General features: G+C 40.4%; 1 protein-coding gene across 2 annotated transcripts in view; it reads left to right on the forward strand.

The window, feature by feature from the left end:
- The first annotated feature begins 1,813 nt into the window (after positions 1-1,813).
- The window catches only part of SLC44A1 (solute carrier family 44 member 1), a 63,859-nt gene continuing 39,179 nt past the window's right edge, over positions 1,814-26,493 (forward strand). The window contains exons 1-3 of one of the 2 annotated variants that reach the window (XM_056324906.1): positions 1,814-2,091; positions 19,952-20,041; positions 22,516-22,658. In XM_056324906.1, the coding sequence (XP_056180881.1) occupies positions 2,065-2,091; positions 19,952-20,041; positions 22,516-22,658 (260 nt within the window). In that variant the 5' untranslated portion in view covers positions 1,814-2,064. The remainder of the gene's footprint in view (positions 2,092-19,951; positions 20,042-22,515; positions 22,659-26,493) is intronic. The other variant, XM_056324907.1, reaches the window with a different exon arrangement.

Genomic DNA, 26,493 nt, shown 5'->3' on the forward strand with positions numbered 1-26,493 from the left:
CCACAAATTTGGGAGGCAGAGACTGTGTTTTAATCCATTGCTATCTTTTGATAATCAAGGTGAACATATTTAGTCTGCATGCAAAAAGTAGGAAGCAGTATTTAATTACCATGACAACACTTTGAGGTCCTAAATGAAATTACTGAAATGAAAGTCCTAAATGAAAGGACTATTTCAAAACATTGAATTTGGTCTATTTAACAGATTGACTAAATCACATCTATGGCACAGACATCATGCTGTGGTTACCCAAGCAATCAAAAAAGACAAACACTGGGACAAAATCAAGGTTATAAATGGCAAAACTGAGGAACTGAGAAACTGAAATGATACATCCAAAGTTACACAAGAATTGACTACAGATTTCTTTTTATCTAATCACAAAAGAAATATGCCTCCTAGAGAGTGTTAATGCAAAACAATTCTTTGATGGTCACGCCTTTGCATACAACAGAATATTTGGATGGAATGAGGTGGAACAATGAGAAAGAATGGTGATGTACATATAAGTGGTAAAAAGGTGTTTTAACCAGGTGTTAGACAGTATGAAAATTGTGAGAAGTGATGTTACTTGCCATTAAACTGCAAAGATCTAAAAAAAAAAAAAAAAAGGTATAATTCACAATTCACCCACATGCCAGTTTTTGATCTATTTTGGAAGCCTAACGAGACTCCTTCTCTAGTCAGGCAGCCTCTTTTGCTTCATTCTGCCTGTCACAGGATCATTCTAAATTTAGTCATTGTTGTTACTTCTAATCATGGATATTCTACTATATTGATAGAATTAAACCTGTTACAGAGTTAAGATTTGGCAAAAATATTTTATCATACAGTATCACTAAAATGCTTAGGCCATGTTCAAGCACAGCTGCTGGCCCAGTAAATTTTCCTTAAGAGAGGCTGCAACTTTCCAAACAGTACACCCTTTCACTCTGAGAAAAGCTGACACCTTTGTTGCCATTAAAGACTGCAAGATGCAGCCCTGTAGTGGCTTCACCGTTTCAGAAGCTCCGAGGCATTTGCTGCTACCTGCATGGTTTAGGAACATGGTCCAGCCTATGGTTCCAAGCCTGAACTTGTATCAGTTAACCACGCAGCTAGCATCATCCTGATGTAGCTCATGAAACCAGTTTTTTGCAGCTACTGAGGCATACAGCTCAAAAAATTGACACCTGCATTTGTGCCTCTGAGATGGCTACAAAGCCTGCCAAAATCAGCTGCAAAAATATGGCAATCAATTAGCTGCGAACCTAGGGCACAATTCACATCTTCTGCAATCACTCAAGGCTACCATTTCAGATGGCTGGGCACTTAATGGTAGGACCTGGTCTAAAGAATGGGGTAAGCCACACTAAAGGCAGTGTAAGGCACAGGCCTGCTGGGCTGTAGATTTCTCAACCATCTCCCACCAGCAAGCAGGGGCACCTCAAGCCCCCTCACAAGTGCACGTACTACAGGCCACACACAGCCCTCGTCTCCCTTTCGGAGTACCAGACACTTGGAAACCACCCTGACCGGGGCACGGCTTCCCCACGCGACTGCCCCCACCCCCGCAGGGCCCGCACCGCCTCCGGGGAATCGAGACGAACGTCTGCTCTGGCACAGCTCCGAAAGGCAACAACCAGGGCCCGTCCGGCAGGGCAGGGCCAGGACCGGAGCCACCACCCGCCCCGCCGTCGCCTTGGCGACCGGGCAAAGGCAACTGCGCCACCGGAAGCGGCGGGCGGGGCAGGGCGGGGCCGGGGGCGGGGCCAGCCGGCCGGGCAGGTACCCCCCGCGCTGCAGCACGCTGGCCCCGCCCCAGGCCCCGCCCCTTCCCCTCAGCCGCGGCAGCCGCCGCCGCGGGGGGAGGATGAGAGGGCTCCGCGGCGGGGCTGGTGCTGCAGCCGCTTTCGCCTGATCGGGCCCGGCGGTTCCCCGGCGGCTCCTCCGCGCCGCCTCGCACGTCGCCGCCGCCCCGGGGCGGGCCGTCGGGGCGAGTGGATGCCCAGCGCCTGCCCGCCCAGCGCCTGCCCGCCGCCTGGCGCCTAGCGGGCACCGCCAGGGCAGAGACCCGCGGACGCCATGGGCTGCTGCAGCTCCGCCGCGCAGGTGAGCGGCCCGCGCCCGCCGCCGGGCCCCGCTGCCCCCCTCCCCTCCCCTGGCCCCGCCGCCCAGCGCTGCGGGCCCGCTGACCCCCACGGCGGTGCCCCCCTCCCTCGCCCGCCTGGTGCTGTCCCATGGCCGCGCACCCGCTGTTCCCGCCATAGCCGTGCTCTCGGGTGGCCGTGCCTCCCCGTTTACTTCTCACGGCGCTGCTCTCCCGTCGCTGGGCACCACTTTGCTCCCTCTCATCACCGTAGCCCCGCTGTCTTTCGGCTGTGCATCCCCTTGCCTCACCTGTAGCACCGCTCTCCTGTAGCTGCGCACTCGCTTGCATCCCCTGTAACCGTATTCTCCCATGGCTGTGAACTCCTTGCGTTCCCTTCCCCCCCCCTCACGCCCCGCCGACAGCTCTGCTCTGCCATGGCAGTGAACCCATTACTCTCCCCTCCCGTAGTCCTGGTCTCTCATGGCTGTGAACCTCTTTACCACCCCCCCCACCCCCCAGCCTTGATGTGTTTTGCTCCCTTCTGTGGCTCTGCTCCTCCCCCTTATGGCAGTGCACCTCCTTGCCCACCCCCAATAGCCTTGCTCCCACCATGCTAGGCACTTCCACCCTCTGCACTGCTCTGCAAACTGTGTGCTGCTTCCCCAGTGGATCAGCATCATCCTGCCCCTTTCCCCCCAGCTCTGCTGTGGCTTTGCAGTCTTTGCCATATCCTGCTCCCATCCCCTTCCATGGCTGCAGCAGCATACCTGCAGCTGTCCCCTGCCATCCCCATACTGCCTTGCACTCCTGTCCTATGGCTCCACACTGCCTCCTCCCCTCTCCGGTGCCTCGATGCACCCCCCCCGGTATGTAGCTCTGCACTCCCTCCCCTTCCCTGCAGCTTTTGTTTTGGGGTTCCTACCCCACCCAGAGAGAGGAGCCATCTCGTGGGAGGAAATTTGCCATGTCCAGGGCCTCCCCCAGGTCAGCCCTTTCTGAAAAGGGAGACAGGCCTAATCCCAGCCCCCTTCCCCACTCCATGGCCAAGGGTTCATTCAGGTGCCCTCCTGCATCCTTCTCCCTGTGTGTGCCTGGCCCGGTGCACATCTATTTCCAGGCTCGGGGGTTTTTTTCTTCCCCCTCCCCCCTTGTGCAGCTTTGCTCTTACTGACTCCTCTTTTTTTACCCCCATAGTGGTGCTGCCAAGCGAGGCGCAATCAGGAACTCCACCCAGTGCTCCAGTTTGCGGCTTGGCTTCCCATTTTAACTTTCCCTTTGAACAACATGACCAGGGCTATACTGTTTTTTGCATGGCTCCTTCCTGAAGGCTGTAGGATGAGCGTTCATGACTAATGCTGTGGCTGTGCTTTGCTTGCTTGTAAATGTTAAGTTTCCTTTGGCTGTGTCACTTGCAGTGGCTGAATCCAGCTTCCAGCAGACTGCTTATGTGGGAAAGTCCATCTCTGCTGTCCCAGATGACTCATCACAGAGATGAGTTTTTGTAGCTCATCTGTTCAGGCAGACTTTTTTTTTTTTTAAAGGGCTCTGTCCTTCCAGTGCAAAACACTGCAGAGGGCTGTCCAGTTGCAATAGGGAACATCCTTTCTGTACAGCGATTTTGCTGCAGAGGAGAAGGCAATCAGCTTTATGATGCATGAAGAAATGACTTGAATTTCAGAGAGAGACATGTATGCCAGATTTTAAAAATGTTCGGTCACTGCAGTAGACTGCCAGGGGAGCTAGTGGAGTCTGTATTGTTTGAGGTTTGCTGGAAAAAAATGTTAGATGAACCTCTGTCAGGAGTGGCTTAAGGAAAGCTGTTACAGACTTGGAGTGCTGAGAGTGAAGCTGATGTTTTGAAGTATTTTCCAACAGTATTTTCTGTGATTCCTATCGAAATTGCTTTTTTTAAGTGTTTGGTAGGCCCTTTCTACCTCTTTGAATTGCTATTCACTGTTACGTTCTTTTCTTAAGTGAAAATGCAGGCTTATTTGTGGGTAACATTAGTCTGAAAGCAGAAGAATCAGGTGGTTTAAATATCTGGCTTCACAGGTTTCAACTAACTGATTCTGTTTTTCAGTGAAGTTTGTGTTGCGCTTTCAGGGCGCATGATGTTAATAGTACACTACTGAACCTTTCATTTGCTTTCCTTATGTGTGGCAAGATACAGTACAGTAACTGACCTTTGTATCCCATATACCTAACAAATATAAAATATTGTTTATTTAATTCCTTAGTCATAGGCAATTGTGTCTCCCTTCAGGAAATCCAAATCAAAGGCTAGTTGCTGAATATTTTATCATAACAGTTTTGTATGGTATATTGATTGCAAAAACCTTGCTACCACCAGTACAGCATTACATTAGAGCCTAATGTCTGTCTTATCCTCCTATTTATCATTAACAATAAATGCTGTGTTCCTCATCTACCGTTATCTTTATACTTCCCCTGCTGTTGCTTCCTCTTAAACTTTCCTTGAGCAGGGGTCCATCGGATGTTCCTTTGTGTTGCCTCACTTAGTCCTTGCTTCTCCCTGTGTAGCTAGCTGTATGTTAGTCTTTGACATACAGTCTCTTATCATGGATGTCTCACCTCATTCCTTATGTCTTTGTTTCTCAAGTTGATTTCTCATTACGTTTTTTTCTTCAGCTGTCTGCCTATTTGATCTTCATCTGCTAATCCTCAGTTCTGTTTCTGAGAGAAATTATTACTTCTGTTCTGATTTTGCCAGCCATCTTGCCTGATTACTGCATTTCCAAGTCCCTTTCTGATGACTGCCACCTCCTCATCTCATTTGTGGTAATGCATCTACCTGTGACTGGTTGTTGAATTAGGCAGATTTCTTTGACGTCTTCTTCTTAACTCTTATTTCACACTCAGTTACCCTCCCCCTCTCCCGGAATGCACTTCCCAGTTCCTCTGCTTTGCAGGCTGTCTGGAGCTCTGCCTTAGGCTTCTTCCTGTGTCTCTTCCCCTATGGAATCTAAAGGTTTCTAGAGAAAAACTGATTAGAGTTGGCATGTTTACCTTTGCTCAGCACTCTTGCCTGCTACTTACAGTGATGGATTCTTGTGTTTGCTATCTGCTTTTTCTGTCTTTTAAGTGCATAGCCTGACCCCAAAGCCCCATTCATTCAATTTTTCTGTTTTAATTCTAAATTTCTGGGGTTTACCTCTTGCTGCTATCTTACTCTCTGATTTTTATTCTGAGTTACTATCCTCCAACCTTAAAGCTGACAGTCAAGTCTGCTTGCCTTTTCCAAACTCCAGAGCACTTACATTTTTTTGTTGTACAGTCCTCTTTTCTTCATACTAAAGATCCAGGTTCCGTGGTCTGCTAAAATTGCCTTCATTAAGGTCTCTGCAGCCTCCTCCTAGCCAAATTGCAAGGATTTCCCTCCTCTTTTACCCTCCTTGATCTCTGCTGCTTTTGCTAGTTATCTGTAATCCTCTACTACTTGATGTGTTATTCTCCCTGGGCTTCTGTAATACTGTCCTCATCTTATTCTACACTGCCTTCTACTCTCTGATTATTATTTCTTCTCCTCTGCTGCTGTTTGTGCTTGCAATTCTAGTATTTTTCTTCCCCTTTCATTAACTTACCTCCTGTTCTACCACATTTTTCAACTTGGTGAATTGTTACGAGTGATATTAACTTGAGCTTAATACAACCATACTGGGCTTCCTTCCAGGTTTGCTCATTCTTTCCTGCTGTTTAACCTGTTGAGGTGCTTCAATCTGGATTACTTCTTTCTAGTGTATTTCTTTTTTTCCATTTCAGTCATATTCTATGCTCGCACAAAGTTCTTTCACTTCCCCTGCTGTAGTATATTCTGTGATCTGCACTTGTTCTTTATCGTCAGAACTGGAGTTCTTGTTAACCTGTTGTTCCTTTTCGGTGTTAAAACTGTGTCATCTCTTTGTTTCTTTAGGGGCATGCGCTGGTCTCCACTTACTTAGGTAGACTTAGCTCTATTTCTTTGTGCTTGCTGACTCTTTGACTGTCACCATCTTGAAGCTTGAGCTTGTTGGGAAAACCTTGTGCAATGTCAGCTACATCTTACAGTTGTTGTCTTGGAGCAGTCTGTGTACTCTTTGTTGGTTGTCATGACCAGATCTTCCAAACACTTCTTTGAACTGTAGTTGTTTGGCCAAAGTGTGCTAATCTACATAAGATTAAAATAAAACTTTGTGAATGACGGGAGAGAAATACCTCCGCTCTATTGATATCTTGTCTTGCAGTGCTGAATACCTTCGTGTGGCTCCAGCCCACTGTCTTCCCTTACCGTATCTTTATCATGAGCTTCTCTGATGAGTGCTTCTGTCTAGGTGCATCTGTTTTGTCATGGATCTGCTGTACAACAAAGCTTAAAAGTTTCTACACATTTTTGGTACAGATAGATTTTTTTTTTTTGTTGGGCTGTTTTGGAAATGATCTTCCTTTCCTAGACATGGGGATCTTTTGAGCAAATGGTGCTGAAGCCCTAAGTTGATAAGATAAAGATTTAGAAGAAATTTGATTAGTTACATTAAAGAGGAAAAATGGAATCCGCAGTCAAGTGGCAATACTCTCTTCCCTTTCTTTTCATTCTTCTTCTTCATCAGTGGTTTTTTCTGCTAATCTCCTGCAAATCCAGTTTTACAATGAACTAATGATGTGAGATAACTGTTAGAGTTCATTGCTCCCATGTCACCATGACTGTTAGGCTGTGCTGTAAATCTGTTTGATGGAAGTAGTCCATACACCTTTCTGGATTTTTTTGATGTGTTTTTTTTTTTGAGGAAGCAAACTTACAGTGTAACTCAGATTGTTCCGCTGACCTAGTATGTAACACAGCTACACAAAGTTTGCACTGTTATGTCTGAGGGACAGAAATTCATTGTTCATGAAATGGAACAAGCTGTGGGCAGAAGTGGACCTTAAATTGCTTAAATTGGAGCAGTTTTGATACAGATTCCAGTCCCTCTTCCTGCTCTTCTGCAATTGAATTGAAGCGGCTGATTATAGTTAAACCACATTTGCTTTGGCAAGATGTTACAGGAAAGAAGGCAACTTTTTGAGGTCTTGGTGTTTGTTTTGGGACTGGGAAATACTGTGTGTTTATTTTACACTTACATCTTTGTATGTTAGTGACTTTAAGATATGTGAGAGAAGCGTAAAATCTCACTGCAAATTACGGGCGTGACTGGGATAACATGTGCTTCGTTTATTCTTGGTGATTTTAGTGGTGGCCTTGGTTTTTACAAGACTAAAAGAACTTCGCGGTATAAGAGGAGGTAGGACAGATCATCCATTAACTTTCCCTCAAACGTCTGCTGTCAAAGCAATAGAGAATAGATGTGGAGTTCCTAACTTTTAAAAATTTCATCGTTTTGATGAAGTATCTCTTCTAAGCTGTTATGGACAAGACAGATCCTTAATTGTACTTCAGCCATCTCTTAAATTGTCAGGTTCTTGCAGCCGAGTGAATGTTGGGGGCATCAAAACATGCCTATGTCATTGTGGGCGTGGGTACTGTCATGGAAGAAGACCAGCTGAGTCATGGTGTTGATGAGCAGAAACAGAATGAGTTGTGAATTCTACTTCCAGAAGCTAGGAAGCTTGATGTCCCTTTCAACACATTGACAGTAGGTGAAACTTCCCTTCTAGCCTCTGGTGAGCAGATACAGAATGAAGCCTACAAGCAGGATCCAAGAGCAGTGCTAATGAGACAGGCATTTCAGGGAGTTGTTGACTACTTTTCTGTATTTCTGGACTGTGAGCTCTATTTCCTGTAAAACATGAGGTGTCTTCTTACAGATGCTGTCACAAACAACTGTGCAAATAATTCCTTTTGATCTTAATGTAGAAAGAAATATTTCAACTACACAGATACTTGCAAGTACTCTTTCTAATTAATTGATTTTTTCCCACAGAGGACTAGCTCCTTCTGAAGTTCTGACTTCTTGCAGCTGTGTCACATTTTAAAAGTTTTAAGTAGTGCATTATCTAGTTTACTTTGTCAGGTAATTCAGATTGACCTTTTTTTGATAATTCATTGATAGTTGATAGTTCATTGATAGTTTGCTGATAGTTCATTGTTGATAGTTTAAGCACAAGTTGATAGGATTAAGAATAAGCATGGAAGATTGCATCCTTACAAGGCATTTTTTTGATATGGTGAAAACAATTTTGGAAATTATTATTTTGCATTGTTAATAGTGAATGCGAAACACAAAGTTTTTTATTGTAATCTAGTCGGCATCTAGAATGCTGTCAGCTGTTAGGTTAGCAATTGTGAGGGTATATTCAGTATCATCCAACTGGCTGCTTTTATTTTTCATTATGAAGAAATCACAGCGTGTGTTATGTAGTGAAGTTGTCAGCTGTCTTCGTGCTGTTTACTCTAAAGGCAAGCTTTGCACCAGCTGTGCATGCTTTTTTGTCCTTTGGGCTGCTATGATTTTTGTTCCTTTGAACTTAGAGTGGTTTCTTTAGTGGGAAAAAAAAGCAAACCCAAAAAAACTTGCAAACCAACTTGACAGAAACTGTGTCTTTGTTGTTTTGTATTTGATTCTTTCTCACTTGAAGGAGCTGTTGGAGAATTGTGTAAACTTTATATTTTGCTTCTGAAAGACAGTTATGCAGTGTTGCCAGGTGACCACTACCTGCTGACTGAACTATTGCTAATTTTATCTCTTTTTGATGAAACTATACTAATAGGGTTTTTGTGTATATATTTTAGAGAAAGACCCAGTGTTTGTGAATATATAATAGAGTTCTTTTAGGTCTTCCAGCCACTTCAAAGTTTATGAAGCAAATAAAATTTATTGCATTTATTTGCCTCCTGTCCCTACACCCCCTCTTTTTCATTTTTCCCCCTTTAATCTTCAAGGTAAGCAAATTTCTAATATGGAATGAAAGTACAATTGTATGACAATAGCCTCAAGAACATCTGTATACATATTTAAGAAGAGAGAAGTCAACTTCATTTTGAAGTTAGCTTTACAGTCCTAAGATTAATTTTCTCTGCTGTAATATGATTTCAACACCAAGTGTGCAAAGTGCTGCAAGAGTCATATACAAATGTCATATACGAATCTGTAGAAACAAAACAGGAAACTGATTAAAGTAAAGGTCATTATAGCCATGTCCTGGGGACGCTTTGTCAGACTTGCCCTAGTTTGCTGTGGAAAAACTGCAAAATAATTGCCTACTTGTAAGGAACTATGGTTGTGTAATTAAGGTAAGGACTTGACATGTTATTTCCCTTTCCATTCTCCTCTCGCCCTTTACTCCATGAATCAGATAGAGCCTTCTTAGTGTGGGTTCCTGTTAATCTAATACACTTTCAGTGTCCTCAAGCACTGCCCTGTTAGTGTAATACTGAGTGGTTTTCTTGTTATGCCAGGAATTTTGGCCTGTAAATCAGGATTTTGTATTTCAAGAACCTGTGTAAACTCCTCCCTTCCCCCACATGTGAATTTGAAGTTTTTCTGATCTTCATTAGAGGAAATGGGGGGGGGGGGGGTAGAGGTTCTGAGAAGTTCTTGTGCAGATGGCATCCTTTAAATGTAACTCAATATGGCTATTGGATTCTCAGTTTCCAACATAGCTCTGTCTTTTGGCTTTCACACAGTGTTGTGGAAGAAAGCGTGTGGCCAAGGTGTGCAACAGTTAGTTCATAGTGTTCAATATAGTGCCACAAGGATCATGAACCCTTCACCAAGTAGGCCCTTGCCTTTAAAAGGCAGGAAGTTCTTTTCCAAGTATGGTAAATGCAATACAAATATACATGTTTTAAGGATTTTCAATTGACAATCCCATTTGAATGTAGGATGCATTTTGAAAGAATACTTAGCAGACTGCAATGTCTCTAGAAAGTGGCAAAATCATTACTTTTCACAGCAGGACTGTGCAGGCCACAAGTTTTAAAGGACTGTAATGTTTTGGTCTTGTTCTGCTTTAGGCACTTCTAAGAGTGAAAAAATTATTTCAGAGAAGATTACTCATCACACACAATGAGTGTAAAGAACAGGGGTAGCGTTTTCTATGGAATGGGCTTCAGCTTCTGTGGAGACCACTAATTGGGGAGTTGGGTGGTTTTTCTTCTGCTACTGTCATGTTGTGATAAAGCTAACACATTTGAAAGCAAAGTGTGTGTTGTGATCGGACAATGTTTTACTAGTCCAAAGTTTGAAAATATTTTGCAATTTGGGACTTGCATTCTTGTAGTAAGAATAAAATCTGAGAATCTGTTTAATAGGTTGTTATACAAGTAGGAAATTCAGTGCATTCAAGTAACTTGGTAGGTGCAAAATACTCCAGAAAGTGAACTGGTGTTAGGTTTGTTGTTTTGTTGTGTTGTTTTTTTTTTAAATATGTATTGAACTGGATATTTTAATCCCCTGAAAAATATTACTGTGATATTTGTAAAGTGTCCTTACTTATTGCTGCTTTCTAATAAGTGCTTGACAATGTGTTACAAAGAAAAGAAACAATAACTAAATACTTTGAGGGTTAAAACCTGGGCTTTTGTCTGCAGATGACCTTATTTTTAAACTTCAAAACCTCAGCAGGTGTGCTGATCGTGTCAGCTCTTTTAATCATCTGTGTTATGTTTCAAGATAAATATTTTAAGTTGTAGCCTGAGGTGAAAGCGTGTAATAAAGGACTTTTAGAAGAAATGTTTAATGTGAGCTGACTGAAAAGATGAGCAGAAGACAACGGACAACACAACATTTGTCAGATTCATAGGCGAAGTCTTGTATGAGTTTTCAGGGTAAACATCTTTATATTACATCGTCAGTAATGTAAGTGCTGTCTTATGTGCTCTCAATTTTGTTTACATTATGTTGAAAACTCATAAATATCATGTATGGAGTATGAGAAGTTAAGTGAAGTAGCAGTTGGACACCAGAATTGGTGGTATGCTTCATCTCTGAAGAGAAGCAAAGCATGAATAATTTACCCTTTAGTGGATAACTTTCAAAGCAGTAGTACACCATCAGAAAAGCTTTCCTGTCATGAACTCTTGAGTTTTGTACTTACAAAGAGCAGATGCATCTCTTCAGTGGACAAGATGTTAGAGAGCAAGTGGTGACGTGGCGCTACTAGGCAAATAACGTTGCGGGTACTTACATGTAAAGTACTCGCATGTGGCTTCTAGTAAAACTTTGAAAGCATGACTAACATCGGCTTTGAAGTAAATTGAAGAATAAAGCATTTTGGAATGAGATTGAAGCAGAAATTCCACAAAAAAGGAAACACCACCGTAATTTCCGTGTTCTGTGATGCTGTCCCTTTTGGAATTGTCCAAAGGCCTTTGCCCTTGGTATCCGGAGGAAGGCTCACAGTGGAGGGCACTTGCAGGGAACAATGTATATTTGCCTTTTTTTTTCTAGAGATGACAGCTGCTTGTCGCTGTAATAGTATTACAGTGACAAGCTCATTTGGAGGTGGGAGACATGGCTTCAGTTCTGTAAGTCTGGGGGAATTCAAGCGTCTGCCTCCTAGAATAATGCTGTCGTTTGCAGGCTTTTTGGGATAGGAGCAATACTGCTCATCTCCAGAGGCAGAGCCAGGACAAGTCTACACTAAGAATGTTTTTGGTGTGTTCATGGAGATATTGACAAAGCATAGTTCATTCTTCCAGGGAACTGGCATAGTTCTGGAGTAAAAGTCTGGGTTTGCTGGTATGGGTTCCTCCTCTAGTAATGAATGCATACCAATAATTTGCTATATATTGAATCAGTTTTACTGTGAACCTGAAAGAATCATCTGAATTTGTGATAAACTGCAGTAAGCTACTGCTTGGTGCTTTACACTTGTAGCTCATGCACAAGTCTGTAGGTAATGATGAGTGCTTTGTGTGGGGCAGCTTCACACAGTGTTCTTGGGCTTCATGGTGCAGTAAAGTAAGGGTTTTCTATAAAAGATGTTAACATACTTGATGAAGTCATGAACTGAACAGACTTAACATTTCAAGACTTTGCTTTGGACACATAAACAGAGTGCTTTGATCACATGAAGATTTTATATAGAGAGCTAGTTTAGAGCTGCTACTTTTGTTCTCAGAAGTGTACATGTGCGGGGGAAGTGTGTGCGAGTTTTGCAAGGTTTAGGGTTTTGGGGCTTTTTTAGAAACAGTGTCATCCAGTCTTCAGAGTAACAGAAGATCCTAGAATAATTACACGCTTCATTCCCACTAGAGGTAACACAAACATTCATATTGGCATTTTCAGGGAGGCTTTGCTTTGTTCATTTGTGAGGGTGTTAAAAAATGTCCATGCCTTTTCCCTCCCCCTCAGTATGAATTCCTTTTGTGTAGGGTATTTAACAGGTTAAAAGTTGCCTAATGCTTTTGTTTGAAAATGTGAAACAGCTTGCTAGGTTTTGATTCTATGTGCTGATGCTGTTGTTCAGATCAGTTATAATCTGCTAAGTTGACTGTGTGAGCAGATAAATGCTCTGTTTTTAGTGAAGTAGTTACTGAGGCGTGTTTATAGTGAACTTAGTCAGTGCCTCTAATTGGTATCACATACATTTTAACCACTTTGTGGTCAAAATGTAGTTTAGGTGCATTTTACTGGCCATCTTACTTGCTGCAGTTCAGCATTCATAGTGAAAGGAGAGGAATGGCTGGTAACTTCATTTGATGTCAAAATGGCTGCAGCTGCTTCCAGAATAGGGGATTTATGTCTTGCTTTTAGGCTTCAGTTAAGAGTGATCCAGAAACATCCTGAACTATTAATGCTTGGGATCAGGACTCATTTCCTCTTCCACTTCTGAACAGATCTTAATTCCAGAGCCTAAAGAGGAAGACATTTCATTAGGACAATACAGAGTTACTGCTAGTTATTGAATGGTTGAATAGTGTAGAAAGTTGTGCTGTGTCTTTACAGAAAAATGCCATGCTCTCTGATAGCTTGTATTGGAAGCATTAGGTAAACTAGTAAATTATGGGTCCTCTTTTTCATATATCGCGTGCTTCATGGTAAAAGCCAGCATGTGATTGGGACTTTCTTTAGCTTGTAAAGATATGTAAAATGAGTAAAGAATCAGCTCATGAAATGGTTATTAGGAAATGCTATCAAAAGTTTCAGGAACTGTCTGGTTTTGGCAGTGTGGAGATGTTTCAATAGCATGTGAAGTTGTAAACTTAAGTTGCAGGAAATCTTCTGGACTGGCTGACTTCTAGGTAGCAGCCTCTATTTCCCAAGGAGAACTCAAGAGCTGGACTGTGTCTTACATGTCATTTTGTGGTGTGCACAGTACTGCAAATGGACTCGCCAATTCTGGAGCCCTGAACTTGCATTGTAGGTGTAAAGTCACCGTATTATGTACTGACTGTGCTCTTGGAGTAAACTGAATGCTATTCATAAAATCAGTTGAATCTCTGGCACTTTATCAGAACTGGCCTTCCTTCTAGCAAACGTAGATTCTGCAGGACTCAGTGGCAGTTTCCCACAAAAGATCCTGGTCAGGATAAGTGTCCTTTTTTTTTCCTCTAAGTACTCTTTATTAATGCTGTGTGCACACTATGGCTGCTTGTCTCCTATATAGATAGGTGGCTACACAGCCATTTCTGAATTCCTTGATTTAAATATACAAACAGCAGTCATTTCTGTTTACTCTCCTGTATTGAGCTACAGTTGCATATACTCTGAATCCAAAAGTTATGTCAAGGTGGTAAAACAAGTGAGAGGGAATGTAGTTAGGTGAATGTGGTTCTTAATGGGTTAGAAAATCCCATCCTATCTTAAACTGCTGCACCAGTAGTAATATCCCTGAGGATTTTTAAAAATAAAATAAAAAGCTATCCTTTCATTTAAAAAGAAAAAAACACCTGAAATAGTTGCAACTCAAAATTTTCAGTATTATTATTATTGAAACTTGTTGGAAATTATAACAACAAATGCTCCATATTTAAAACCCTGAATTAATTACAGCCATTTGAAAAGTCAGTTTATGTAATCCTTTTGTAGTAATTTAAACTGCAGGTAACATATTTTTTTAAAAAAGTATCTTTGGCACAGGTTACATACATTTCATTCCTTCAGGAAACTACTTGTTCCCCACCCACTGCCTCAGTAACTTAAAAATCATTGATTCAACATGGCTAACTTGGCAGTGATAGCTAATTCAGCAGCGATAGCTGATGCAGAGGTTTCGTTGTGTTCCTGTGAGCTTAATGAAAGATTGAGGTCAAACTCTTGCCACAGAGAAAGGAGCTGTAACAAAAGCGGAGTTACTCTTAAATACCAGAAAGCATAAATGAGAAGGACGAAAAAAAATAAAAATTGTTTCCACTGCATGAAGAACTGTGATTAGAACTTTGCCTTTGTTTTAGGTACCAGAGGATCTGACTGTACTGTACGGAAGGACCAAAGGAAATCAATGTTACTACTTCCGTGGCTTCTGGAACTATCGATTTGTTTTTTAGCATGGTTCTGTACTTAAAAAAACAAAATAAACCATTCCCACTGAAAAGAACAGTCACAGACACTATTTTAAGGAACAAACAGGAGTTCAGGTATTCATGCATACCAGTGTTTGTAACTGACAGTGTAACACAATAGTTCTGTGAACAGAAGATGCATCTTAAATTTTCCTAAATTTTGTAAATTATCTTAAGAAGGAAGTCTTTGTAAAGGACATGCCATTGCTGTCATGATTGAGATACTAAAACCTTGGAAGATAGATGTAATACAGAAGTGAGACTAAGGGCCAGAAGTGGTTAAAAATTCAGTGTGTGTTTGGTGAGAGTAGTGAATGAATTTATTTTGTGACTTTGTAGTCTTTAAGTAAAGGTCAAATAATGAATGAATGTAACTGGTGAATGCACTGGAGAAGTTTCCACGCACTAGGTCTGTATCTGGCAGTACTGTAACCCACCAGCTGAACCAACAGAAGTTTCAGAAATAGTAAGTGTTCTGAAAAGTCACATCCTTGAAGTACGGTGTGAGCTGCTAAGGGGGAAATGGGCCAAATGCTGATGTGCCTGAGTATATAGGATCTGAAAAAACTTGGAAATGTAGGCCTGATAGTTTAGATGGATGAGTCAAAATGTCATGTCTTGTGTTCAGTATTCAACAGGAAGAAAGTGGCAGTTTCTAAGTGTAGAAAATATGAAAGCTTATTCTCAATGCCTGGCAATGGAAAACTAGATGTTTTGCAGTATCTTTGTCTTGTATTAAAACCAGATTGAAAGCTAAAAGGAAACTAAACCAAACAAATTTATTGCTTTTTAAGACAGAATGTCAAAATGATTCATGCACGTCTGTTTAAATCAGCTTTTCTGTCTTATTTTCTGTTATTTTTTACTTGAAGTGGAAGGGATTTAAACCAAACACTCAAGTAGATGATTATTGGGTCACTGTGTTTCATCTGCCTGTAAGGTTTCATCTAGCATTACTTACAAGTAATTTGCAATGATTTGTCCTGGATGTGGACCTTCTAGAAGTTCCCAGCACTTCCACTCAGAAGTCTTCTCTTAAGCCAGAGCAGCACAGCTCTTGTAACTGGTATCTCATGAAGTTTAACTTGGTTTAGTTTTGCTGGCTGTTGACTTTTTGCTTTAAAATTTTGTCTTCTCTTGGCTTGCTTAGCACTGTGTATGGTAGTTCTGGAGTTACATTAATAGTTTGCAAGACTCCTTTTCCTCATGACTAGTGCATCTTCCCATAGGATTTTGGTGGGACATCCTTGTCCTGGGTCTCTTCTGAGGTTTGTTTTTAGCTGAAAAATGTGAGGATTTTATTTGTTTGTTCTGGTTTGGGTTTATTTTTTGTCCTTGACAACCTGTATGAAGCTACTGTTCTTGCAAATTGGAACAGTCCTATACTCTCCAGCTGCTAGCTTAAACTCACTAGCCAAAGTAAAACCTTGTCTAAGGTGGAGTCTCAACATCTCCCTGCGTCTCCTTTTCATCCAGTGGCTGTTACTTGGGCCAGTTTTTCACTGGGTTGGCCTTAATGCAGCCCATCTGTCTCAGCAGTAGCTTCATTTTCTTCTTCCTGAAGCACATGATCTAATCACTACAAGATTTTAGAATTTCTTCATGCCGTCTTTCTCATGATGTTTCAAAAGCCTCTGTTGATGGCAAATTCCATCTTCATCCTGATTTCATTCACATCTTTGCTACATGCCCACAGCTTGATTTTCCATATATGTAGTACTGCAGATGTTCTTTACTTGGCCTCTTGCTTCAGTCACATCACTCCCAAATTCTACATTGCGTGAGACATTTTGTTTAAAAATAATTCTCTGTTAACTCCTTGCATCAGCAGTTTTCTGCTGACATGCTGTATTTTTACCCTTTTTTTTGTGCTCTTATGTGTGTGTTGCAGTCTGGTTGGGGCAGGTGAGTGCTTGTATTGTAGCGTCCAGTACAGTTGTTACTGTTAACAGTGAAAGTGGTAGTCAGTGGGTTTGTGTTATGATTATGCAGAAGAGACATAAATTCAGACCACCTATTTGGTGCTGCAAGTGTATATTTTGGAAGGGAGGAAGAAATCTGGAGGGAGGATGGGTTCTGCATTTCTTTTGAAGTGATTGGATGCAATGAATACCAAGAAAATAGCCGCTTTTTATTTTGCATTTGCATACAAGCACTTGCTGTCTTGAGCCATGCAGCTCTTAATTGAGCTAGCCAACAGCTAATGTGCTGGCATTCTTCATGCTTCTCTTCTGCAAGAGAAAGCCCAACTTTAGACATCCAACTTTCCGGGTGTGGAATTCAGACATTTGTAAAATTGTGCCTCACCCAATAGCATTTGTTTTTGAGAAGCATTAAGTTTGCTGAGTCTTCTGCAAAATGGACAGATGTCAACTTCTGAACATGCTCATTTGGGTTGTTGAGTAAATAACTCTTAAAATCAGCACAGAATGTCTGTTCTGGGCAGAAGAAGTGTTCCCAACCCACAAGATTTTCTGGGAGAGACAGGCTCTTTTTCCCACTTCGCGTTCTTGACTGATAGTGCTCCTATCAGGTTCTTGGTGCTGTCATAACAGTGCACAGGTAGTCCTGTACTTTGTTAATGGTAAGAATATCCACAGAAAGCACAGCATAAACTATGAAAGTTCTGTTTTAAAAGAAAACCTAAAATGAATCAAATGTTTTCCAGAAATGTTCTTTTTCCTCTACGTGTTTCTCTAGCATTCTTGCATTAGCAGATACTGAAGGCAGATACTGAAGGCTCTGTCTGGAGGAAAGGCTGAAATCAGAAGTGCTGCTTTAGGACTGCAGGCAAAGCATGTCTGCTAAAATTTTTATGGTATTTCAGTTACAACAGAGAGAAAGCACAGTTTCCAGACTGCAGAACAAACAACATTTGTTAGACCTTATGTTGGCCATAGATTGACAATTTGTGTTGCCCAAGCATAAATATCATGGTCTGAGGAAATGTCTAAAGGTGTGGAGTGAACAGGGAGCAGTCACAAGAGAGACACACAGACACCAGCATCAAAGATTAGGAGGAAGGACTGTGAAGCTATGGAAGAAGGTTCAGGGGGAATCCAAAATGCAGAGAAGCAACTGAGAAGAAAACAGCAGACAGATAATGGCATCTAGCTTGGGTTGTAGCAAGGGCTGGAGAGGAGAAAGTTTGAACAGGCTACTAGAACAGGGTATTGCTCCAAAGGTGCATAAAAGATGTATAATTTCATACCATGTTACTATGCTAGACGGTTAAACTGAAGGTTGCCAAGTATGTAGTGTCTTTTGAGTTGCCTCCAAGGGTACTTTTTGTTTAAAATAACAACTTTTTTTTTTTAATGTTTTGGAGCAGTGTAAAGTCTATGGACATAGAATTAATTCCTCTGTGTAACATTTGAACTGTGTGCTACACCATGGCGTTTCAAGTTTGTTTTTGACTTAGTCACTTAGTCCATTTACAATAAGTAATCCATTTTATTTACTAACTGTGACTAGTCAGACAACCTAAATCTTTGCCAGAGCTATTCCAAGGGATGTCCAGTGGCTTTTAAAAATCCTATTAAAAGATTTTGTTTGCAGATGGCACAGAGAGAATAAACCACCCCCACCCCAACAAAACAAACCAACCACACTGCAGTACCTCTTACTGCTCCCTCTTTTGCCAAGGGCAACTTAATCTTAAGGTACATCTATAGCTGAAATCTCTCTGCTGTTTGTAAATAGATCTCTAAAGGATCTAGAGTTCTTGGAGTGGATTTGGGAATAGGAAGTATGAAGCTTTACATATTGTATGCAATTATGATTATGATAATTGTAACACTATAAATGTCACAATTTTGTTGTAAATGTTAAGTTTGAATAGTGTGTCAGTTTTAAGTGTGAACCACCTGGATCAGAAGACGGTTTTGTTGAATGAGTGTAGTAGAGTGCATAATGTGACCTTTTGGCAACTCTCACTATGGATTATTGAGTAAAAAAAAAAAAAAGTTTGACTGTTTCAAAGTCAGATTGAATTTGCACAGTTTTAGTATATAAAATACAACATCTGCAAGTGGAACTTCCTTAATAAAAGATTCCAAAAGTAGCATGGAATTCCCTAATGCAAAGGCAGGCTACTTAAACTCTGCTTTTTGAAGCATAGTGCATGTAGGATTACATTTATCTTGTACCCAGTTTGTAGTTTTCTAATGCTAGTATTTGAAAAGGTTGCTTTGTGCTTGTGAATTGGCAAAAAAATACCTTGCCAATATCACATGAGCTACATGCTGCAGCATTGTTTGGAAAAAAAAAATCTACAAAAATACATACTGGAGCTAAAAGCTGTTGACTTCTCATCCAACCATGCTATTTGAATTCAGTACTGACATTTGCTACCTTGTCAAGAAAATCTTGAAGATCCTTCAGAATCCTGAGAGGAAAAAAAAATTTCAAAATTTGAATAGGTAACCTCTTTTGCTCTGTCTGTGAAGAGGCCTGTTCTGTATTCTCCCTATATCAATCTCTTTTTCTTCCTCAAGTATGAAAACAATGTGCGCATTTTTGGGGTCTTAGTAGACATAGGCAAACAGTTAGCATGTGGGAATTAATTGAAAAGCTTGTCTGTGTAACCATGTATTTGTAAAAGCAGCTATAATCAATATTTTTTTATTATTATTATAAACAAATTCTGATATGGTGGTTAGATTTGTGCTATAGCCAATGCTCATTCTTTTCTTAAAATTATTATTTTCTTAAAAAACTTCTTGCCTGTATGGTAAATTGACTTTTTTTAACAGATTTTAACTACCTTAGCAGAGTATACACACTTAAGAAATTTTATGTCTTTATACTTTGCAATAGAGCCTCCGTCACTGAGTATTTCAATCTTTTAAATACACAACTTTCCTTTCTGGCACCTGGGTGATACAGACTTGATTTCTTTGCTGAAATGTTAAGCCCAGCTGCCTCTTGGCAGGTAGAAAACTGTTCATGTAACAGCAATTTATTACCTCCTTCCTATGTACACTGTACTTGTTAAACCTGACAATAGTATTTTAAAACTTGGGAGCTTTTAAAAGTTTAACTTTTTTTTGTTATTGGAAAGCAGATTACTGGAAGGTAGCTGTGGAGGACTACAATAGCAAATATTGTTGATTCTGTGCCATTAGCTTCTCTCATCTGTTAGGGAAAAAAAATACAAATGAAAATAACCTGTTTTTTGGATAAATACCTGTAAATTTCTGGGTAAATGTCCTGTGTTCTAGGTAAATAATTCTTTGTCAATCAAGTTTCCAGTGGAGGCTCTTCTTTGAAGTATCTTTCGTGAGCCTTACTCTTTAAGTTTTTTGACTAAGCTGCTTCGGCTGTATTTGAGTTTAAAGGTAAATCCTGTGTTAATGCCCTGGGGAGTCATTTTCTGCCTTTCTCTGTTATGAGCAGAAGACAAAGTTTTGTTAAACCTCATCTCTCTCTTCTCATGTAAGAGCTCCAAGCGAGAGTGGAAGCCTCTGGAGGACCACAGCTGCACAGATGTACCATGGCTGCTCTTATTCATCCTCTTCTGCATAGGAATGGTGAGTAGAACTCTGTGAATGTCTTCTTACATATTCTTCTATAGTTTACAAGTTTGCATTCATTAGAGGTTTTAAAATCCTCTAGTAACTTAATCACTGGGTAAGGCCAAGGTATGCTGTCGTAGGAACCATCAGTACAACAGAAATGGGTAATACATACATATCAAAGGTATTTGGTAAGGATCCATAATTTAATGTTTGTGCCAGTTTTTGCTTCACCTCCTCTTCCTCTGAAACTCCAGTTTCATTTGTAAGTCATTTTCAGTGTGGCTCTGAAGTATCACTTGACTCAGTTCCTTATGGGACTGTGCATGTCCCAGAAATGATAGCTTTGAATCTAGTAAATCGTTCTGCTATTTGCTAATATGAATTAAATGACAGTAAATTTCTTGCTGAGGAACAAAGATTCTGAATGTCAAACAGTTGACACTTTTTTGTGTGTGTGTGTGGAATGCTTAGTAGAAGCACCTACTAATAACAACTGTATTACTAATACTAAGATCTTACCAAGTTATCCAGGCTTTGTCCTGTGTGATGGAATGGTTACTTCTCTCAAAGCAGCCTCACAAGACTATACACTTTATATTAAAAAATCCAAGAGCTGTAGATCAGTGAAAACTAGAAATACACTTTTTTCATCTTGTTTTGTTTCATGGACCTATGTATGCTGTTCTTTCTAAACAGAGAATGTCTGTCACTGTCTTGTACTGCTGTCTTGCAAGCAGTAGCCCTTAAGAGTTTGGGACTTCTGTGCTGTCAGCTTTACTTTCTACTGTACCTTGGTTTCTGGTCTTTGGAATTATTCCTTTGAAAAATTTATTTTTCTTTCCCCAGAGGATTGTCATTGGCTGTGCTTCAAGTGCAAAGATGAAACTATTTTGTTTAAATCATATGAACTATATTGTCACTGTAATGTGAATATCTTAAAATCATAAAAAGCACAAGTACTTCCTGAAACAAGCAGCTCTTTTTTTGTGGTTGTTTTTTTCTGCCTTTCTTGATGTCCTCTGGTTATTCAGTCTATACCTACCTGTTGCCCCAATTATAAATTAGTCTGCTGTGTGTGAATGTTGCAGGTTTTCCTGTCTAAGCAATATGATACACAATGCACTTACCCTTTTGAGTCAAATACCCTGTTAGTCACTGTTCTAGGGGACTTTACTTGGAGGGTTGGGTACCGTTATGGGTCGAGAGGACATCCACACGGTGTTGTAAATTAGCTTAGATGAGGAATTGAATGATTTCCCTTAACCTGTGTATATGGAAAAAAAACATTACTGAACCAGCAAAGAACCTGAGTGCTATTGCATGTAAAATGCCTGCTAGTATGTCTTTCACAGAATGGCAAGGATCTGAGAAATTGAAAATGAGTGCTGGTAGTTACTACTTGTGGTATCCTTTTGCTTACTTTCCCCTTGTTCTCACTTTGATATTAAGTCTGTAAGTGCTTTAGTGCATTGGCAAGAGAAGGATAATTCCCAGCTCGCTGTCTGGAGTTTCTGTATAGCCCGTCCATCAGAAAATGTCCCTCTCCTGTATTTTCAGACCTTTAAAACCGCCCATGTTTTAACTGTGCCATGCAGACTTTATTACCTGGTATCATCATCTCATCTGATCCTGTCACTTCTATCTGTTGCTCCTCACGTTTGTCTCAGCTGTTTACTCTGCTGCTCCTTCTTAAATCTTAGCTTGCTTCATCTGTAAAAACAGTTCATTGATGGTAGTGGAGTGAGCTGATGGTTCACTTCTCCCTGTCAGTGGTGTTGCTGGAGAGCTAATTATTCTTTTGGGCGAGTCTCCTGTTTGCATAATCACTGCCTTGATCTTGGTTTTGCTAGTGAAGTGTCTCAAGTTCACAGCAAGACCTGCCTGACATTCGGTATTTTCCACATTACTCTGAGTCATTTTGCATTGTCTTGCTCTGTGGCTGTTCCTTTCCTGCATTTGAACCCAGCATCTGGAACCATAGTGGCCCTGATCTGAGCACTTTCTTGAGAGGATTTCTTTAAAAGGAACTTAATTCAGATAGGGTTCCTTATTCTAGCTAATCTTTGAAAGCACATAATTTGAAGGAAAAAAGTAATGATCTTAAAGCAAGAAAATCTGGACTGCCTTGAGTCCTCTAAGATGCATACTAACCCTTAACAACACCAGCTCTTCTTGTAGCTCTCCTTCACTGCCTGCCCTTGGCCCCCCTTCTGCTTCATGCATCGCTTCCTGACAATTTTTCTCAAAAACACCTTCAAGATTCTTAACTGTGCTTGGATAATATGCAATGTTAGATATCTGAGTCCTCTTTTGGCTTGTATTAAATTTTATAATTACACAGCATTCTCTCGGATGGTCCTTGTCTTTCCTTTTTTCAGTCTGAAGGAATTTTTAAAGAAACTCTGCTTAGAAACGAATGAATTAAACTGACTTTTCCCAACTGTCAAACAGAACGTTACTAAACTGTGGGGGTTTTTCTTCTCCAGGGTTTTATCTGTGGCTTTTCAATAGCCACAGGAGCAGCTGCAAGACTGCTTTCAGGATATGACAGTTATGGAAATATTTGTGGACAGAAAAATGTCAAGGTGGAGGGAGTCGTCAACAGTGGTCTGGACCTCACACACAAGAAGTGAGTATGTGATCAAATTGCTTCATTCTGTAAACCAGGAAGGGCAAAACCTTTCTTCCTTTGAGAGTGGTTTTCAATTAAATGGACAAGTAGGAATGAGCTAGCCTATCCCTTTTCCCTTCCCCAGTTTTCTCACGTAGAGAACAGCAATCCTTTGTAACAACCAGTAACAGTACTTGGAGAGTATATGTTGACGAATGTGCAGTATGAGTGCAGCTAAGATGTTGAGAAATTTCCCTTTTGTAGAGTCTGCTTCACGTAGGACATTGTATCAGGCTACTGAGAATTTTGTTTGTCTGCTAGAGTTTTAGGTGTGACAGGTATTCTTAGATTTGGGAGCAGGTCTTCGATACCTGTGTAGAAAGTATTCACTTTTGATGTTGTATGCTCAGTTTCTGCCACTCAGTTTAGGGGCAAATGGGATATATCTGACATATTAAAATGAGACTTTAAAATTTGAACTGTAAGCAAAATATATTTATGTGGCTTGTGGAGAAAATGCACCAAACTTTTAAGCAGCACACAACTCTTACTCTGAGCAGTGTCATGTTAAAATACATGCTTACAGGTCAGAATCAGCACAGGTATTTCCTATCTATTGTGCAGGAAAACTTCATAGTGCAGTAGTAGTACTGGAGCTGAGTAACAAGACTTCTGGACTGACAGGTTGAAAACCTGTGAGCATCTGCTGAGGTTTGTCTGCCAGTCAGTGCTCAGAGTGCATCTGTACATCTTGGGTGACTTTAGAAAGTAAACTATTTAGCCTAACCTTAGAACAGTGGTATTAATTGACCAAAGAGATGTTTCTTTCACTGTTGATTACTTCAAAGACCTAAAATGTCTTTAATTTCTGGGTGTGATAGTCTTTTACTACACGCTTTCAGGCTAAAAGAAAATCCATAATTTATGTGAATTATTTGGGAAGGGTGCTTTCCTGAGATTTGCTTATTTTGAGTTGCTAGACTGAAGATTTCTAAATATCTGGTTTAAGATTTAATGTGGCTAGGTAGTTGGTGTGTTACCGGAAGAATCTGTGCGAAATAAAATAACCTGAAACTTTTTACAGATTCCATCTGTCAAAAGAGTAATTTCTTAATCTAATCACAGCTTCAGGGAGGGTTGAAGGGTTTAGAACTTAACACAACATAATTTTCCTGGGTTTTTGTACTTAAATATTTTCTAAAATAAGGTGTATTCAGTATGAAATTGTCATTCTTGTGGTGTGAGAGAAAATGCGCATTTTAAAATTCTTATATAAGTTTAAATTTGAAAGAAATGGTGTCTGAGTTTGTGTGAAGGCAGAGAAACTCGGATACCTTATTGAAATATAACAATTGATAGTGTGATAGTATACATGTGACAGAAATTAGGCCATCATGAGGAGAAATACGTACCACTAAGTGATTTCCTCATGTAAATGCAAGATCAAAGGACAGCAAATAAAAATAGGCTGTTCTAAACACAGTTAATAAACAACAACCCATTGCTTGTCAAAGTGTTATTAACGTTCAAAAGAATTATGTTTTCATAATAAAGGTATCATGGCTTGATTCATTACCTAAGCAAATGAATGGGATATGCTCATATCAACATCAATGGACTTTGTAATCTCTGTTTGGTTGAGAGTGAGGGAAAACCTTCTGCCAAGGCAGATTCTGTAACTCTTCACAGTGAAGTGCCTCTGGTACAGTCCAGGGTTACAGAGCTTTGGAAGAGACCAGTTCTTATATAAATGAGTGATCCTTCCCATTTGTACAGCCTGTAGCTTTTTAGTTTCTTCTGAAAAACTGCCAAGCAAATTATCTGCTTTGCATCTGTCTCTAGCAGATGGGGTTCCTGCAGTGTCTGTGGTATGGTTCATGGGAGTATTTCATGCTATTTTACAGGAGTACTTTCCAAACAGATTGTAAACATAAACCCTTCATCCTGCTTGTACATTTTGGTTTGTCTAGAGAAGGAAAGGGCTTTAAGCTCCACAAATGTGGTTCTGGAAACATGAAGTTATTCTCATTTCATTCTGCTTGCAGGGTAATTCTGCAGCTCTCATTTCCCAGTCCAAGGAAGAAATCATCTGTATCTGTAAATCATCTGTAAAAATAACAGTTTTTTCCCTGTAAATGACAGCGACCTTTAGGCACTGTAATGAGGAAGTGAAATGGATGTGGTCTGTGTGGATATGGAAATCTGGTTGGTAATGGTGAAGAGCAGAGTCCTCACAGTTATATGATTTGACCCATGTGCATTATATATGCTGAAACCAGTGAGATGAAGTGTTGGGAAGGAGGATTTTTACAGTCTGGTCTCGTCAACAAAGTATGAATCAAGCATCTTTTTATTTTTACAACGAGAACACAGTACAGCTTTAATAGGCTGTGCTCTAGAGTCAGACATGGGATTATCGTCTAGCCCTGGCAGTGAATTCTCATTAAACCTATCTGCCTCAGATAAGCTTCTTTTCAAGTTCTGGCAGTTATAAGTGGGTTAAAAAATTTACCTTTTATTTACAAATTAATGATGACTATGGCAGCCAAATATAAGTCTCTGAAATGCTAGTTCAGTCTGAATTATTTTTTTATCACCCATACTTTGCCACTTGGATAAAATCCAGTTTGTGCTGTTCACTCAAGTACAAGGAGATGTGCATGTGCTGCTATAGGGAAGAGTTATGGTGGTATTCCACCTTAATAAATGCCTTTGACTCAGGAAAATCCTTGGGGCTTAGGTAGTGGGAAAACCCAGGGAGAGTTTGCAGCACACATGGTTGAGTGAAACTGTATATGCCCTACCCATAATTTGTTTAGAGATGTGATCACTTAAAACTCACTTCTCCATTATTGTGATAAGGCGCTTGTAGATCACAGCAAAGGTTTTCTGTAAAGTACTCATTTGCCTATAAAGAGGTGCCTTGAGGGTTGACAGAAAATCAGTGACACTGCTAAATCTAAGAGCATACAAAGTACATGAAGGTAAGATAGGCTTGTTTGTATGACTTGCCACAGTGCTTCCAGAATAAGCTGCAGTGTACAAAATAATGATGCCTTTTGTCTTCCTGTTTTGCAAGGTGTCTTTACTGTATTTCTCATGGGCATGAATAGGCAATAGGATACTTGTCTAGTAAGCTAGTAGAAGTAGCCAAAATTTGGTGAGAAGCCAAAATTGTTGAAGCTTTTTTTTTAGCATCTGGTCATTTTGAAATTATATTTTTAATTAATTGCCTAGAAATAGGGATTTTTCTTTCAGAAATGAAAAAAGAAATGTATTGCAATGTAAGCTCGAAATGGTAAGAAAGCATAAGGCAGGTTATCCTATAGGTGTGTAAAAAAAAATTAATTATGCGTTTTAAACAGTTGGAAGTTGTACTGAAGATAATTTTGAATTACGTGCCCGAGGATGGACAACTTCACCTTATTTCCAGAGACCATGACTTTTGCAAAGTTAATAAACTCTTTCCTTCCTTGCCTTCATGTACAGGATTCAGCCTTAAATTAAAGATGAGCTTAAAAATTCTAATTTTTTGGCAACAGGAGGTAGACATACTAAAAATTACATGCAGTTATTTTTACTCAAATAACTTTTTCATCATGCCGTATTTCAGAAGTTCTTTTAACCAACTTTCAATTTTTCAAAAAAGAACAAAGAATCATAGAACCATAGAATAGTTTTGGTTTGAAAGGACCCAAATAGGCTGCCCAGAGAGATTGAGGAGTCTTGAACATCTCATCTGGAGACATTCAAAGCCTGGTTGCAATCCTGTGCAGCCTGTTCTAGGTGAATCTGCTTTAGCAGGGGAGTTGGACTACATGATCTCCAAAGGTTCCTTCCAACCCCGACTGTT

Source organism: Falco biarmicus, chromosome Z (genome assembly GCF_023638135.1).
Source record: "Falco biarmicus isolate bFalBia1 chromosome Z, bFalBia1.pri, whole genome shotgun sequence".
Classification (NCBI taxonomy): Eukaryota; Metazoa; Chordata; class Aves; order Falconiformes; family Falconidae; genus Falco; species Falco biarmicus.